Source organism: Syngnathus leptorhynchus, chromosome 16 (assembly GCF_054491065.1).
Source record: "Syngnathus leptorhynchus isolate UIUO chromosome 16, UIUO_Slep, whole genome shotgun sequence".
Lineage (NCBI taxonomy): Eukaryota > Metazoa > Chordata > Actinopteri > Syngnathiformes > Syngnathidae > Syngnathus > Syngnathus leptorhynchus.
This window is the reverse complement of record NC_141210.1, coordinates 190,080-206,379: the sequence shown is the minus strand read 5'-3', so window position 1 is coordinate 206,379 and position 16,300 is coordinate 190,080. Positions and strand designations below refer to the sequence as shown.

Sequence of the window (16,300 nt, the reverse complement as noted above, 5' to 3'; positions counted from 1 at the left end):
AGCAAGCAGGGCTAAAAGACCTTCTGGCTTTTTGACCTTTTGGGTTTGATGCTAACATTGATCCAGAGCGAAGTCACAGCGGGACGGCTCGTGGAACATTGCGGCATCAATGGGCGAAAAGACACAAACACGATGGGTGACCTTCAAGCGCATGGCACAGTTGGTGAGAAAGCCAGTGTGCTTGCTTGGCCCAACTTGTGTCATTTATCGCAGCATCAACATGCATGGAGTGTAGTGTGACTCTTGTTTTGGAGCGCACCTCACGGTTAGTCATTTGACCATTGCATAACTTGGGCCGCTGGCCAAAATAAAAGCGCTGAGCTTCAACCAGTAGTGACAGCGAGATGACTGGCAGACACGGATGCCTTTCTCCGCCCGTCCGTCCCTCCCTCCCTCCGCTGCTCTTATTCTCTCTTGTCACATTTGTCGGGGCTGGAACGGAAGCCATTTTTGGACCCATCTCAGCGGCAAAGCAAAGGTGTCCGAACACAAAAGGCGCGAGCGCGAGATGTTCTCACGGTAGTGTCCCGAGGTGTCTGGACTCAGATGACTCCGAGCGCGGGCGGGGACTACTCGAGTGCGCGCGGCCAGAGAAAACCTTGAAAAAGAGATCCGGAAAAAAGGAAGCAGAACATTTTCAGACAGCCGACTCACCCACCGCCGAGAGGATGAGTGGGCCGAGCGCCGAGGAGCTGCTATTTTCACACGGGTTGCCCCCGGTTTGGCTCTTGTCCTTGTTTGGCTGCCCAACCGGCCGGGGCCGTGTCTGGCTCCAAAATGCTAATAGGAAAAGGCCTCTTTTTCTCTTCAAAATATTTGGGGGCGGACAATTTTGGCTCCAGTTTGAGCCCAATTAGCTCTTCTGCTACTTTTAAGGGAGGCAACGTTCACATTCTTATCCGTCTTTTACTTAATCCTGGGAATTCGTAAGAACACTGCCCATTTTTGCACATTTTTGAGAGAGCGTGAAGGACTCATACCAAATTGACGACAAAACGTGCCTACGGACGGGTCCGCGGTGGTTTTCCTTTGCGTGGCTATCGGTCTTTTTGTTAGCGATCCAGTTCAAACGGGTCGGGCGAGAGGTCGCCGAGGCCGCCGAACCCCAGAGACGCCGCTGTGCGCCTCCCGGGAGGTTTGGGGCTCAGCTGGCGCTCAGCTAAGCGTCCCGTAGGAACACCACATTCGCGGGGGGGAAAAACAAAAGCAAAGCTCCCGTACACACCTGAGCCGTTGCGCTCTCACGCTTGGATGCTCCGATGGTCACGTAAGGCTTCCAGGAAAAAGCTGCCATGGAAATCACATCTCACTTTGCTCACGGTGAAAAAAGAGGAAGAAGAAGAGGAGGAGGAGTTGCTCTGGGCTTTCCACACACAAAGAAAGGTGATGGATGGATGGATGGATGGATGGATGGATGGATGGATGGATGGATGGACGGACGGACGGACGGACGGACGGACGGACGGACGGACGGATGCAGGCTTTTTAGGTGCGACAGTGAAAGATCTCTGGAGATCCCAAAAGAGTGAAAATCTATTTCAAAATTGAACACTCCAAAGTAAAGACTATTGTTAATAACCCCATCTACTTCTCACCTGTCAATTGTCTATCTATCTATCTATCTATCTATCTATCTATCTATCTATCTATCTATCTATCTATCTATCTATCTATCTATCTATCTATCTATCTATCTATCTATCTATCTATCTATCTATCTATCTATCTATCATCTAAAAAAACCATGGACGTTATCTATCGCTGAGAAAATGAGCATTTACGTGCGGAGCGCACGGCCAGGAGATGAACTCGTTTCATTGGCCGTGATTGGACGAGCGTGAGAAAAACGCGAGCTGCAACTTTCCGCCGTCAGATCCGTCGATATCAGAGATTAGAGCGAGAATCCGAGAGGAGAGGAAAGACGATAAAAGAGAGGGAGCCTGCAAGAGAGGGAACCTGCTGCTGCTGCTGCTGCTGCTGCTAATCCTGCTTGTACTCATTTCACTCAAAGTGTGGAGTTTGGAAAAATAGGACTCCAAAAATAAACTCCTAATCCAGGTTTGTGATCCGAATTTAAAATCTTAACCTATTCTTGAAACTCCAATGTGAAAGGCTAACCCTGTTTTGAAAGCTTGACACAACACTCCAAATGGATATCAAACCTCAACCACGATAACCGTAGAAGATTGTAGACACGCCCGGAGGGCATCTTCCCCTCATCTCTGAGGAAGACGACAAAAGACCAGCGTTGTCTTCCGCGCAAACACCGAGGGACGTAAGAGGATCCGAAGCCGAGAGAAGAAGGCGATTATTTGGACGAGAGCCCGTCTCAAGGACATTGCGCCGTTCCAGATGAAAGCAACGCACATCATCATCATTCACTCCAGTGTAAAAAGTGTGAAAGGGAAAAAGGGCGGGCTACCTTCACAGAGGTGCTTTCTGCACCCATGTCTGTAGTACACCACTGCAAAGTTCCAGTGAATAAATGCACGTTTTCATTTTCCTCCACCTTTCCCATCTGCACCATCATAGAGAGTGGAAAATTGCAACAGCAAGCAAGACAGGTGGGAGAAAGCAACAGAAATGCTTTGACAGACATGAAGCGACATGCTTCTCACTAAAGGGCTGTTAGGAAGGGCTAGTGCGTTGGTTGGACTACATGATTTGACATGCCTTCTTTCTTTACTTTCGTTCGATAAATGGCATTACTTTACCTTTTGTTGCCCTTGTCTGCAATAGCTAGGTGACCTCTCAACAAGACGTTCGTTTTGCATGTGACTGGATACGTAACGTTCAGGTTACGCATGACGTCACGGCGTACGTCATGGTCAAGCCGCTATCTTTTTTTTCCTCGACTCAATATTTGTACTGTACTGCTAGATAACACAAACGTCCAAAAAGTTTGATTACGTTACTGTGGTATCCGTGCGCCATCTAACGTTCGGTCTGCGCACAACCCAAAGCAGATGAAGGAGCGCGCGTCCAAAAAAGCTTCATTGGCTGCCTGGCTGGCTGGCTAGCTGGCTGGCTGGCTGGCTGGCCGACTCTCCTGAGGCGCGTTCACGTGTCCTCGTTGTCTGGAGACATCGGCGATGTCTCCGCCTTCGTCCTGCTATTGAACACGGAGGTGGATGGAACTTTGCTTTTAGTTTTGACTGATGAATGTGAAGGTAAGTTATAGTTCCGATTTCGTACGAAAAACAAGTATGTGTTTATATTGTTGACAGTCGAGGTTGCAGTGCGAAAAAAAGTTGCAGTCTTTCATAACTGTCTTTGTCTCTTCCATTGTTTTTGAAACGCACACACCCAATTGGAGCAATGCATTTGAATGGGCAACATGTAGGCAATTTTTTTTTTGGTCATGATTGGCATTTTATTCTTGAACCTAAATGACTGGCATTATGAACGAACGACAATATTGGGTTGGGTTAGGTTAGGTTGATTTACTGTATTGGCCTCGCATTTTTGAGGTTCTGGCTTAGGCTGGGGTGGAAATAGCGCTATGAAGTGTAGTGGTGCGTGCGCAAGTTATGAATTGGTAAGTTTTTCATTCCGTAAAGTCTTTTGTTACCAAGATAATCATGTTTTCTTCTGAGAAAAGCTCTGTATGACACGGGCCAGCCACTTAACCCAAAAATAATCAGATTAAAGAATTACAGCATTCCTCAGCAGTGTGGCACCAGGGGACGGACGGACGGACGGACGGGCGACTTGCATAATTGTGGTGAAAAGCAAGAAACCCCAACGTTGTATTTAAAATAGTGTGAAAATAAACATCGCACCTTGTTGTGCGTGCACTTATGGCAGATAACAAGGGATAGTAAAAAGGTCACTCACGCCAAAGCGTGTTTTAGAGAAATCATTTGGAAAACGAACGGATTCATACTCCACAGATGAAGTCCCATCCCTAATCTCCGAGCAGTTGTGATGGAGACGGTGGTGATCGTGGCCATCGGGGTACTCGCCACCCTCTTCCTGGCATCCTTGGCCGCCCTGGTGGCGGTGTGCCGCCACCGCTACTGCCACCCGCACCACCTTCTGCACCACTTTGATTCCAAGTGGGCGTCAAAATCCTTCATTAGCTACACCCGCCAAACAACTGATTGACTGACGCGCACTTCCTGCTCCATCCGTCAGGCCCACGGTGGACCTGATCGGCGCCATGGAGACGCAGAGCGAGCTGTCAGAGCTGGAGTTGGATGACGTGGTCATCACCAACCCGCATATTGAGGCCATCCTGGAGAACGAGGACTGGATCGAGGACGCCTCGTAGGTTTTTTTTTTTTGCATTAGCGTCCATCCAAAATGGGCTTGACGCTGCTCTGGTCAAATGATGATTTTTAATTTTTTTTTGCAGCGGATTGGTCTCTCATTGCATCGCCATCCTGAAGGTAACAGAAGACAACTTTCTCGAGGAGTGACTGACAGACTTTTAAGGCCATTTCCCTCAGTAGATCTGCCACACGTTGACGGAGAAACTGGTTGCCCTGACAATGGGCTCGGGGGCCAAAGTCAAAGCGCCGGCCAGCCTGGGCGATATCATCACTGTGGCCAAGCGCATCAGCCCCAGGTGGTGTTTGTTTCTCTCTCTCTCGGCCGCACCGCGCCGCGCCGCACGGCACGGCTAGCTAACACAGGGTTTTGAACAGGGTGGACGACGTGGTACGATCCATGTACCCCCCTTTGGACCCCATCCTGCTGGACGCCAGGTGACAATCGAGACGGACTGGACTCGTGTGAGACAACCGAGACCGTGGCACGCTTGTAGTGTAACTTTGTTCCCACCGCCGCAGGGCCACCGCTCTTCTCCTGTCGGTGAGCCACCTGGTCTTGGTCACCCGCAACGCCTGCCACACGTCGGGCAGCCTGGACTGGATCGATCAATCGCTGCACGCGGCCGAGGACCACATGGTGGTTCTGAGGGAGGCGGCCCTGGCCTCCGAACCGGAGCGCGCTGTCGTCAACGGGGCCGAGGGCCAGAGGGAGCACGCCATCTAGACCGGCGGCGGCGCCGCGCTTTAGAACTCCGAATCCATTTCGACTGCATTGTATCGTTTATTAGATGATCTTTTCCAAGCACTCGGGCACCACATACATACAGTACGTAGTTTTGTCACGTGTGTGTGTGTGTATATATATATCGTAGATATACGTAATCTTTCTCATATACTCTACCTGCAATTTGTACAGATAAAACGGTGGTTGTACTGTGTCTTTTGTGTTCATTTGGCAAACGAGTCCTTAGGTTGGTTTCAAGTCAGCTTGTTAGCAGCTGGAGTACTCTGCGTGCTTCAGCTCCAAAGTAGTCTGAAAGGCAGTCACAGAGATGACAAGGGTTCAATTGAAAGCATTGCTCTCCTGCGACCGAGTCGGTGGGGAGGCGAGGCAATACTAGCACTTCAATGTGGTGATAAATAAGCTGTTTGTTTGCACTGCGCTCGCTCGCTCGCTCCTGTCTACCTGCGAGTGGGCGTCCCAGCGGAGGCCTCGGGCGCCCGCGCTGTCAGCTGAGGGGCTGGTCTCGGTGAGCTGGGCCAGGGCGTCCTGCACCGAGGTCAGCTTGCCCTGCGTTGGTGCAATTGGGTCTTAGATATGCCCGCCCGAGTTCAAGAAGCCGTAGGTGAACAACAAAACCGATTTGAGCAACAACTGCCTACTCATTGACTACATGAAATTGCATCGTCTTCCATAATACTAGCGTAGGAAGCCTGACTGAGCTCAGACAGGTCCGGTAGAATGAACATGAATGGACAAGTAAGTCGAGGTGAATGAACATTTGACTCCATCTTGGCGCACGCATCTGGTGAAGCCTTCCTTCCTTCCTTCCTCAAGCCGTGTGTTACATGATAAGATTGTAGCGCAGACCTGTCCGAGGGCCGCCTCTTTCCTTTCCCAGCCAGGGAAGACGTTAGTGAAGGTCAAAGGCTCAGAGCCCTCTGAGATGAGGTAACTGTGCGGCGGGCGTCTCGGGTTGACTTCTGGGTCACACAGACAGAGAGCGCCGGCGCGCATTTAGCTCCTTCTCGACTAACTTCTTTTGCGCGCTTTGGCCGAGGTTTTGCCTTTGCAGTATTGCAGCGCCGTCTCCATGGCGCGCTTCCTTTCGCCTTCCGCTTGATCCTCGGCCGTGCCGCGCTGCCACAGATACACTTCAAAGCGGTTGTCGAGCAGGAACAGCGCTGAGGGAGGGAGGGAGGGAGGGAGATGGGAGGGAGGCAGAAGAGTCGGAGGGAGGGAAGCAAAAGAGTCGGAGGGAGGGAGGCAGAAAAGTCGGTCCGTCAGTCGGTCGGTCACTCGCTCGCAAAGCCATACTTGACAAAGTGCGGATCGGGCTCTCTCTCACCGGGCGGCGGCGCCGCCGCATACAGGTTATCCTGAACAAAAGGCATGGCCGCCACAAGGCCCGGCGAGCCAGACGGCCCGTGCAGCTCCCGGGCTCGAAAGCTGCCGGAAGAGGCGCTCAGGTGGAAGAGGCGTGGCGTGAAGTTGTATTTACCTGGATCTGGTGGACGGCAAGCAAGACGCATTTCCTTGACTTGTGTCTCAAGGGGCTGCAGAGGCCCACTTCACAATAACTAACGATGCGTACTTTGCAACATGCAGTCATAGGCCTTCCTGTCCATGCCTCCCAGCGCCGCCCAGAAGTCAGCTGGCTCTGAACCTTCCTCGACCGGCTGGATCTTCACAAGACTACTTTTACTCAGGCCCAATTCCTCCGGACACCTGAGGCGCAAGCAAGCGAGCAAGCGAGCACACGTCAAATCTCTGGCGAGCCCTGCCTGCCAAATTGGATGGAGAGAAAATGAAAGTCACCCTCGAGCGAGGCACTCCGCCGCCCTCTGGGAAACGTCCCGGCAGCTAGCCAGAGCTTTACAACCGGTCCAAAGGTACAGCGCCGCCCGGTGGCCGTCGATCAGAAGCAGAGAGCCTCTGGAGCGCAAGGAGGCGCAGCAGCATTCCACCTCCAGCAGCGAGCCCTGGTCGGGGAGCTCCCCTCGGACGGCAAACAGGCGCCACGTGCTGGCTCGCTCTGCTACGAGGGAAAGGCGTTCAATGGCGAATAAGACAGCAGTGCATCGACTGCGTTTCCAGCACCTGCGTCAGAAGACCAGGCCTCTCTGTGGCCTTTATGAACCACCAGAGCTCCCTTGAAGAGTTGGAGGAAACACGGAGGCTCTTTCCCTTGGTCAACCACAACCTTCAGCACCGTCCAAAGCAGCATTTATTTAAAAAAAAAATATATATATATATACGTACAGAGCGACAACATCATTTGAAAGGTCGAAGAGGCAAAACCTACCTGTGATTCCCCACTGTCCTTGATCCCGACGGAGAGAAAGGCCACAGCGTCCCGTCCACTCACGTTGGAGCCACGTCCTCGCCACACAAAAAAAGCCGTGCTGTCGTCAGCACCTTCCCCGCTACTGTACGTCCAGCGGACCACGTACGAGTCTCCTTGGTGAAGTTGTCCCACATTGTCCAGGGGAACCTGGCAGTCATCAAACGTGCGGACGTGCCACGCGTCCACCGCCACGGTCCTCAGTCGGTGCGCGCTCCAGCCGGAGCCCCCGCCGAGGTCCACGCCAGCCAGCGTGCTCGGGGACGCTCCGGCCGCTGTCGCTTGGCCAGACGGCAGAGCTTTGGCGTGGTCACACGGTGGCGTCACCGAGCGGGACTGTTGTGGAAAAGAACAACGGATAGTTACCGTATCCTATCAATCGTACCGTCATCGCGCAATCCCGAGTCTCCCGGACCACTTCCTCCTCCTCCTCCTCGTCTCCTCCGCTTCCCGTCCAGTCCGAGAACTTGGCTTCGAACAGAGCCGTCTCGTCGTTTTCCCGCACCACGCCAAAGAGAGCCCAGCTGGGACGGCCTTCGCCCATTCTGGAGAAATGAAACCAAATCGACTGCGCAACGTGTCGTGACCTAAGCGGGCGCAGTGTGGCGCTCTCCGTCTTACAGCTGCGTCTCTGCGGCGTTTTGGGTGGGATTCACGGGGTTGACCCGGCAGTTTCGGTAGTCGTACGCCCCCAGCCACACCTGTCGACTCAGCCGGAGCGCCACCTTCTGACGCTCGGCGGGCACGTCCTTCCCCAGCCACAGGTACACCTCGCCGCCAAAGTCAAACACCAGCGCCTGGACAGACACACGGGACAAAACATGATGTAACATCGTGCCCATTTTGAAAGGGACAATGGTGAGACCTGGTTGGAGTCCAGGATTGAGACGGTGGGCACGGAGGCCCAGGCTTGCTCGTGGGGCACCAGTCTGTCGTCCAGCATCTTGTAAACACAGTTGGACTCCGCAATGCCCCGCTCATAGAGCTCGTCCTCCTCTGCTGCACCAGCTCCTGTTTGGAGGCAGCGTCAGACTACTTCCTGGTTGAGTCAGATGACAAGCCTGAGCGACCAACTAACCTCTGTAGGTGCTTCTTCCTCCCAGGATGTTCCAGAAGTTTGCCGCCAGGCTGCTGTCACAGTTCAGCCCCTCCTCCAGGTGGACAACACAGGTGGCGCGACATCCCAGGTCTTTGCGGCCTTGAACGAAAGACGCCAACCGGGAGGCCTGAAATGCAAACGGCAAATCTTCCAGAATCAGTGAGCGGCCGACATCGGCGTTTTGAATAGAACATGTGGATACGGTTCCCGGACATCCCAAAACAACCACTAGGCGGGCAGGGAGGGGAACATTGTACTTTGGCTTTCTCTTGACGGTTGGCCGACTGTCCGCTCCACACGATGCAGTCCTCTGCCGTGAGCAGCAGGAAACAGTCTCCGCTGTTCAAGGAGCTGGCCGACGGCGGGGCCAGGCGGACCTGAACGTGCCGCCTTCCTGTCGGCACACGCGAGTGAGCGAGCCAGCCAGCCAGTCAGCCAGTCGGCCAGCCGGCCGGCCGGCCGGCCGGCCAGCCAGCCAGCCAGCCAGCCAGCGTCAGTTTGCGGGACGGAGACGCCACGCAGACGGGGAGCACGCGCGCTGCGCTGACCTTTGATGAAAAGCAGCATGGGGCTGGCGAAGGGCGGATGGCCCTCCCGAGGATCCGGGGAGGAGCTGACGGAATTGGCCTCGGAGGAGTTCTTGGAATCTACGGGGGTAGGCACACACTGGAATGACAAAGTTGAAAGGCAAGAAATTGAAGCAAAATAGAATGTAGAAGGCGCTGGGCGGCTCACTCTTCTCAATCTGGAGCCTCTCCTCGGCGGCAGCGCTGAGGCCCATGAAGTCCCGACTGACATCCTCGCGGGCCGCCAGGGCTCGGAGCGGGTTTCGGGATCCCTGGGTACGCCGGGAGGGGCGCACGGAACGCCGGTGCTCTGCCACCGCAGACGTCAGCCTGCCGTCAGGGAGGGAGGGAGGGAGGGAGGCACATCTAATCGACAGTCTACGGAGCTTGGTCCCAAAGCTGCGCACAGGAGAAGAACCGTCGGTGTATTGTTTGCTCACATGGGAGTGTTGGTCTGGCAGAAGAGGTCCAGGCCTCGTTCCGTCTCTGAAGTGGCTCCACAGGGTGGCCCGCTGGACAAATCACTCTCCGGTGTCACCTGGGCCTCTTTCGTCGCTGAGGACAAAACGATATTGTTTCTACTGTGCACAAAGGAATTTTTGGGGGGCGCTCGGTCGCTCTCACCACCAGATAAGCACGTGCGAGCTTCCGTAGATTGATTGTTATGACGGATGTCGCTGCTATCCAATTGCGGGCATTCAACACCTAGCAGAGAATACGGAAAACAGACGATCGTATCCGACAAAGAAAGAAAATTGCATTCGGGGAAAGTTGAAACGTGAACTCACTCGTCTCTCGTGATTTGATCGAGCGAGGCTGCTCTCGTTCACCTTCCCCCACCTGCGGAGAGCAAATGAACGGGATGGGAACGAGCCCAAACGTACCGTTTGGGAGCTTGACCTTCTGAGTGGGACTTTGGTCGTTTGCAGAAGATGCCACCTCGTGTGCCTCGTAGCACTGCTTGTTCTGAAATTGAAATGTGAGAATCCCCGAAAGATCGCTTTCTCTTCCAAACGGTTCCAAAGGTGCATAGGCAGGCAGGCCGGGCGGCAGGCAGGCAGCCATTACCTGGTTGAAGCACATGACATACTGAGGTGTAGTGCAGGAATAGACAGAGGCGTAGACAGGTTCCTGTGAAAGGAAAAAGAAGACACATTCAAATGCCCATCCATGGATTGATTTCTTGATTAACACTCACCCAACACTGAGGCCTCGCTGCATCCGCGTGAGCACTTTCTCCCTACAATAAACACGCATCCACTTCATGTACACCGTTCAAACAAAAAGAGCCAATTCTTCCAATTTCGGAAAACTTACTGACCTTACTCGCGCTACCGTTGGTCATGCGGTGCGCTTGAGCGTCTTCATTCACCGCAGCGACCTGAAGGCATTCTGATGAAGCGGCCATTTCATTCTGGTGCCTTTCGGAACAGATGGCAAACAAAGAAACAAACTTGACGGACGTCCATTGTTTGAAATGAAACCAGTGGATTTTGCCCACCTGCCGGTGCGTTTCAACAGCGCGAGTACGGGCGCGCAGGCGATGGTCTCCCGCCTGGGCCGAACCTTCTGCCTCCACGGGGCGGCCGCCCGTGAACGGCCGTCTTCCCCGGCCGCAGCGTCTCCGTGTGAAACGGCGCCGTCGCGCTCCGCCTCGGAAGTCCCGGCGCGCTCCGAGCGGCTCCTCTTCAGGATCCGTCTGAGCCCGGGCTCCGAGTCGCATCTCTGCATCTCGGCCACCGAGGGCGCCGCGTCGGGTTTGGAGCACGAGAGGCGCAGCTCGCTGGGCTTTAGGTTGACGGACGAGGCCTGTTGCCTGTCGCATAGGTGAGAAGACAGAGACAAGGCGGGGAGCTGCACGGGGCCTTTCTGCAGCTGAACACAAAGAAAGAAAGAAAGAAAGAAAGAAAGAAAGAAAGAAAGAAAGAAAGAAAGAAAGAAAGAAAGAAAGGTGCGACAGACAGATGGCTCTTATCATTCAACGCTCGTCATCGTGATACGTGTTCTTCATTCAAATGTGCCTCGTAATGTCATATAGATCCATCCATCCATCCATCCATCCATCCATCCATCCATCCATCCATCCATCCATCCATCCATCCATCCATCCATCCATCCAAGCCACCGACTGACCAGGCTGACTTCCTCCACCGTGATGGGCTGCGTGCGATATCGGGCGCCCTTCTGCCGCCGCCTCTCCGGTGCGCCGTCGGAGCCCGGCCCCTCGGGCAACGAGAGCTTGTTGAAAAGAGCGAGCTTCTGGCTCACGCTCAGCTTGCAGGTCTCGTCGTCCACTTCCGCCGGCTCCGCCTGGGGAGGGCGCGCCTCCTCCGGCGCGGCCGCCGCCGGACTGCGGCCCGACAACGTCGCCGCAATAACTTTATTCTCAGAAGAGAACTTTTGTGTGGATATATTTTCTTAGCGTAGTAACGCAGCGCACCTGACAGCCCCCATCTCCTCGCAGGTGATTGGCTGCGTGAGGAAGCGATGGTCGTTGCCCCGCCGCTGCCTGCGCTCGTGGCAGACGCTTCCCGAGCGAGGCTTGAGGAACGCCGAGGCCTCGGGGGCGGCCGTCTTCTCCAGCTCCTGCGCGCAAACATACGGACGCCGAAAAAGATTTGGACCATTTGTAAGGATACGAGGGGACGGCAAACGACGGGTCGGTACGGCATCGCGGTAACACGAGCGGGGCCGTGTCGGGTTACCCCCTCGGCCCGCCTCGGCTAATAATAAGCCGGTCGTCGCGTTGCCGTGTGGCGCATTTTCACCTCGGTGCCGAAACGCGAAAACGAATTGAGGACAACAGCTGTTGGGCCACTTGACATTCTTCGACAGCGTGGCTCTGGACGTTGAAATGAGCAGCCGGCGTGACAGCTGTTAGCAGACTTCAGCCCTCCCTCCCTCCCTCCGTACATAGCAACGTAACATTTGCAAAGTCATCAAATGGCAAGGCTGACTGACTGAGTCTTGGTCAGGGAAAGCGGCTGCTTCAAAACAAGACGGACGACTTGAGCCACCATTGCTTCTGGTGAGCAAAGGAGCACAAAGCGCCGCCCGCGCAAAGCGTCCTTCCTCTACCAATAAGGCTGCGACGGCGCACAAATGAACGCAGCGTTTATGAATAGCAAGGAGTGTCGGCTTTCAGAGACACAAACGTGACTTACTTTAAATAAAGACATCTTGGCCGCCACGCTCATCTGGGCTCTGGCGTCCGTTTTCACGTCAGCTGCGGGACACGGAAAACAAAGGTTAAGGCTCACGTTCAACTGGTCTACGTCAGATGGATTCAGTAAGGAATTCGCGTCGGAGAAAGTTAAAGCAACCGTGTTGGAAGTTTGGCGTCTAAAAATAGAACTCCGTTCGGAAGTGCTATCTATTTGTTGCCTTGAGCGAGAAATGAAGCAAAAGGGAAGGAAGGAAGGGCCTCTGGAGAAAGCCCAACTTGTGAGGTGGTCGAAGATTTCAGTTCTTGCGAAGAAAGTGGGGTGATGTTGACATAAATAACCTTTATGACTCTCCAGGTATCAAAGGCGACCACAAAATGCCGCTTACCTTCACATGTCTCCGCTTGCTCAGTCTCCAGCAGCCTAGAAGAGACAACAATGTCAAGGCCGGCCAGCGAATAAGCAAGCGTGCAGCGCTCGCTCAAGTCAAGTCAAGTTTATTTGTATAGCCCTAAATCACAAGCGCTGTGGTGCACCTACCCGCCGCCGCCGCCGCTCTCTTCCATCTCATTGGCCGTGATGGGCTGAGTCTTGAAGCGCTCGCTGTTTTTGCGCGCGCCGCCTGGCCCGCCGGGGAAGTAACGTCGGGTGCGGCGGCGAGCCCCATCTGACGTCGACTTCACCGTCGGGTCCAGAGGCGACGCAGCCCGCGGCCTGTCTTCGGAACACCTGACAGACGCGCAGACGGACGGAGCGTTAGTCTGGAGGACACCTTACCTATGCTCAGAATCAAACTGTATATGGTGCCTTTGACAGTCAATGGGCAAAAATGATGATGATAGCTTACCTTTTGGCTGTGTGCTAAATAGCATAAAGAGCCGCTGAATGCATAAAGGCTCACGACAAGCAAACTACTAACTATTACTTTACATTATGTCAGACATCTTCAAAGGATGAGGAGTTTGCCAGTGTTTGTGACTTCATTCACAGCGGGACAGTCATTTTGACACTAGCGCAACGTACTTAACCCGTGGCTAAGATCCAATCAAACTATTGTCACGGCGAGCGCTTACGCTTGGTCCGCCTCGGCTCCATTTCCCGCTTGCTGCAGAAGAGCGCTCCTCAGCTGGCCCACCGACACCCGAGTGCGGAGGAGCTGCTGCTGCTGCTGCTGTTGCTGCTGCTGCTGTTGCTGCTGTTGTTGCTGTGCCGCCGGGTGCTCCTCCCCTCCCCCTATGTCATGGCAATCCTGCCTGCAGAACAACAAATCACTCATCTGTCTGTCTGTCTGTCTGTCTACTGTCGAGTGTGCGTGTGACTTTATAAATCCAGTTCACATTATGTTTGTGGTTAGATGCAGTGTGCCAAATTTCACGTGCCCAACTACTTTTGTGGTTTTCCATCGGAGAAGATCAGAGCACGCCACGCAGCTTTTTCAACAGTGACTCACTCACCCCGTCAGGCAGACGGAAGTGTCCGATCCATTGGGAACGCTGTGCGGCGTCTTGCTGTTTTGGGAAGCAAAGTCTTGCGCCTGCCCGCCGCCACTGCTCCGTCGGGGGTCCGCAAAACCCTCGGTGTGTCCCAAATGCTCAGCCAGCTCCCGCCTCCTTTCCGCCTTGTAGCGGGCGATGCGCTCCGAGCGGGGTTCCAGGACCAGGTCCTCCATGGCGTCCAAGGATGACTCACTTTGGCTCTAAAACATGGCCATGGAGAAGTTTCGGGGCCCTACGAGAGGACTAAAGCTGAACGTTGACTGCATCCCACATGTAACCTTTCTCTCTCTCTCTCTCTCTCTCCTGTAAGGCGAGCCTCGGCGGTGCCAAGCTGGAATCTCCCATTGCATTGAAAGGCAACACCGGCTATCCTCTCTAGGCTCATGACTCTGCAGGTCTTTTCCGCCAAGCCTAAAGTAACTTAATCGAGTGGCTCCTAAACAGCAGCGGCAGCAGCGTCACCCACCACCACCACCACCACCACCACCACCTTCCCACGCTCCGTTTCCAACAACACGGCCAAAACCGCAATTGGGTTCTTCTCCGAGGTTTGTTGGGGTTAGATCTGATTTGGGGGTTTTGGTTTGTTTCCGGTTAAGGAAGAGTCAAAAGCATTTCAGCCAATTAGAACAGGACACTGCAGGGAGGGGCCCAATACAAATAACAATTAGGATTAAAGAAAGGAGGAAGCGCTTCTGATCTTAAAGTGGACGGAATTATTGATTGTAATACACATGAACATAATTCTGAATTATTTAGTCAATCAAGTCAGGTGATTGATGTTGCTTTTTAAGCCCGCGTACAAACTTACACCGACCGGCCCATCGGTGCATAAAGAGTGGCCCATTGGCACCGGTGACCGCAGCAGAAAATAAAGACGTACCATCATCGGATTCTTATACTTCACCGGAGGATGACGGCAGACCCGCGGCCGCGTTTTTTGCGGGCGTTCGGAAATACGCGGCGAGCGTGCTCCCCGAACACAACGCCGCTCAGAGCGTCGGCGTGAAAATCCAAACGCGCCGCTTGCTGCGCGACCCTTGTGTGACCCTTTCCAGCTCATTTCTAAACTGGATACCGTAGCAAAGAAAAGGACGGCCGTAAAAATGACGTTTGCGGCACTGCCCGACAGGGCTCGGACCTCTATCGAGTCAGTCAAAGTGAGCAACCGTGCAATAGTTAGACACTAGCTCCCAAACTCTAAACACACATCTGTCCTCCGAGCTGAATACGGCTTCCTCAAACTATCTTCAGAGAGCGGCATTAAAAATGGATTCAAGGGTGCCCTGTCATAAATGAAGATTTCCTGTTATTTACACACAAATAAACTTGTTGGATTTGCAACATGTTACACGGCAACGCGGTCATAACACTGCAAGGGGCTTTCATGCACATTATAAATAACAGCCATCCAACACTTGTGCGCGTGCGTTTCCCCGAACTGTGGCCGTCAGCATTCCTGATATTTTAGCCGCCGTGCAGGAAGCACAATGGAACAAAAGAGGCATGAGCCGCGGACTTAGCACCCTGACCGGCTAAGGCTTCTGTTTGCAGCACAGTTGACAAAATAGACAGAGGATAACACTCATTCAGAAAGGGGTAAAGAGTCAAAAGAATGCCAACTGTGCCGGTGACAACCAAGGAAGGTGGGCACGGAGCTGACACAGTCAACTCACCTCAAAGCTGCTCAAAGCTGCTCAAAGCTCAAGCGTCCGCCGCCGCCGCCGCCGTCACGCACTCTGCGGTGGTGGCGCTTGCGGCTCCAGGCGAGACCGGATGAAACGTCACGTGCCGAGCCGAGGAGGGAATGTCGACGGGCATCCGAGAAGATAACAGGGTGGAGGGGGCCGCAATGAACTGGATTTCTGGAATCACTCGGAGAGGATCAGAACAAAATCGAGCAGGAGGCAAGCGCTTGCACGAAGCTCATCCATAGCATTAGCTTGCCTACTAACATAAATAACACCAAGTGACAACTATGCGCAAGTGGCAGCACTTTTGTAGGAGCTATTTTTTTGTTTTCAGATGTTTTACTCCATTTACTCGAAAGCCGTTCAAAATCATTCCCAGATGGAGATATCAAATGTAACGACGAAATGACATTGATCTTGTTTTTGAAATGAAAGCCATACTCACACGCACGCACGCACGCTGCGGCCGGAGCAGGAACCAGCTCCTCCCTGGGCTTAGTTTGCACTTGACATTGACAGCTTGCTCCAAAAGTAGTCAGCCCCTCTGGAGGGAAGGTGGGTGGGTGGGTGGGGCATTTACACTACACATGAATGAAGAGTAAAAATAGAGCGACAACCCGTGCTGTGTCTGGATCCATACTCCAGCGGAATGGGCAAATAGTTGCCAACAGGGCGAGGGCGGTCTCGGGAGCTGGCGGTCAGTTGGGGAGCAAAAAGTGCCAACTGACGACAAACTGAAACGTTCATATCAAAAAGTTGACATGCGAGTGGATCATTGAATCAATCTTCTTATTTGTTGAATGAAAGATGCCTGCTTTTTTTCTTATTGTATACAAAAGCAATAAACACAAACGTTTCCACGGTGACGTGAAACAATAGTTTGTATCCAAATAGTTGTGCATCTGGAGTGCCCGCCTACCTACCACCACTTTTGTTATGGCTCCG

The 16,300-nt window shown here is 53.5% G+C and overlaps 2 protein-coding genes across 9 annotated transcripts; one reads left to right on the top strand and one right to left on the bottom strand.

Moving 5' to 3' along the window:
• Window positions 1–3,040: 3,040 nt before the first annotated feature.
• Window positions 3,041–5,231, top strand: tmem98 (transmembrane protein 98). Its single transcript, XM_085934972.1, has 7 exons — window positions 3,041–3,170; window positions 3,894–4,058; window positions 4,138–4,269; window positions 4,358–4,391; window positions 4,455–4,570; window positions 4,650–4,709; window positions 4,794–5,231. The coding sequence occupies exons 2-7, from the start codon at window positions 3,928–3,930 to the stop codon at window positions 4,996–4,998; spliced, it is 678 nt and encodes a 225-aa protein (XP_085791098.1). The 5' UTR covers window positions 3,041–3,170; window positions 3,894–3,927; the 3' UTR covers window positions 4,999–5,231.
• LOC147043707 (supervillin-like) lies at window positions 4,362–16,235 on the bottom strand. 8 transcript variants are annotated; one of them, XM_085934953.1, is made up of 31 exons: window positions 15,341–16,235; window positions 13,623–13,896; window positions 13,242–13,421; window positions 12,709–12,897; window positions 12,557–12,591; window positions 12,169–12,230; window positions 11,445–11,590; window positions 11,138–11,354; window positions 10,506–10,879; window positions 10,326–10,425; window positions 10,203–10,244; window positions 10,073–10,135; window positions 9,793–9,970; window positions 9,629–9,709; window positions 9,445–9,559; window positions 9,174–9,334; window positions 8,987–9,085; window positions 8,696–8,832; window positions 8,418–8,565; window positions 8,205–8,350; window positions 7,961–8,136; window positions 7,755–7,884; window positions 7,301–7,675; window positions 7,096–7,198; window positions 6,814–7,033; window positions 6,590–6,723; window positions 6,344–6,502; window positions 6,063–6,179; window positions 5,866–5,978; window positions 5,461–5,565; window positions 4,362–5,307 (listed from the first exon to the last, which is right to left on the bottom strand). In XM_085934953.1, the coding sequence occupies exons 2-31, from the start codon at window positions 13,835–13,837 to the stop codon at window positions 5,266–5,268; spliced, it is 4,362 nt and encodes a 1,453-aa protein (XP_085791079.1). In that variant the 5' UTR covers window positions 13,838–13,896; window positions 15,341–16,235; the 3' UTR covers window positions 4,362–5,265. The 8 variants fall into 8 exon arrangements, with proteins under 8 accessions (XP_085791079.1, XP_085791084.1, XP_085791083.1 ...); XM_085934958.1 differs by lacking the exon at window positions 15,341–16,235 and having other exon boundaries at window positions 9,632–9,709; window positions 9,793–9,844; window positions 9,905–9,970; window positions 13,623–14,119; XM_085934957.1 differs by lacking the exon at window positions 15,341–16,235 and having other exon boundaries at window positions 9,793–9,844; window positions 9,905–9,970; window positions 13,623–14,118.
• Between the last annotated feature and the right edge of the window lie 65 nt (window positions 16,236–16,300).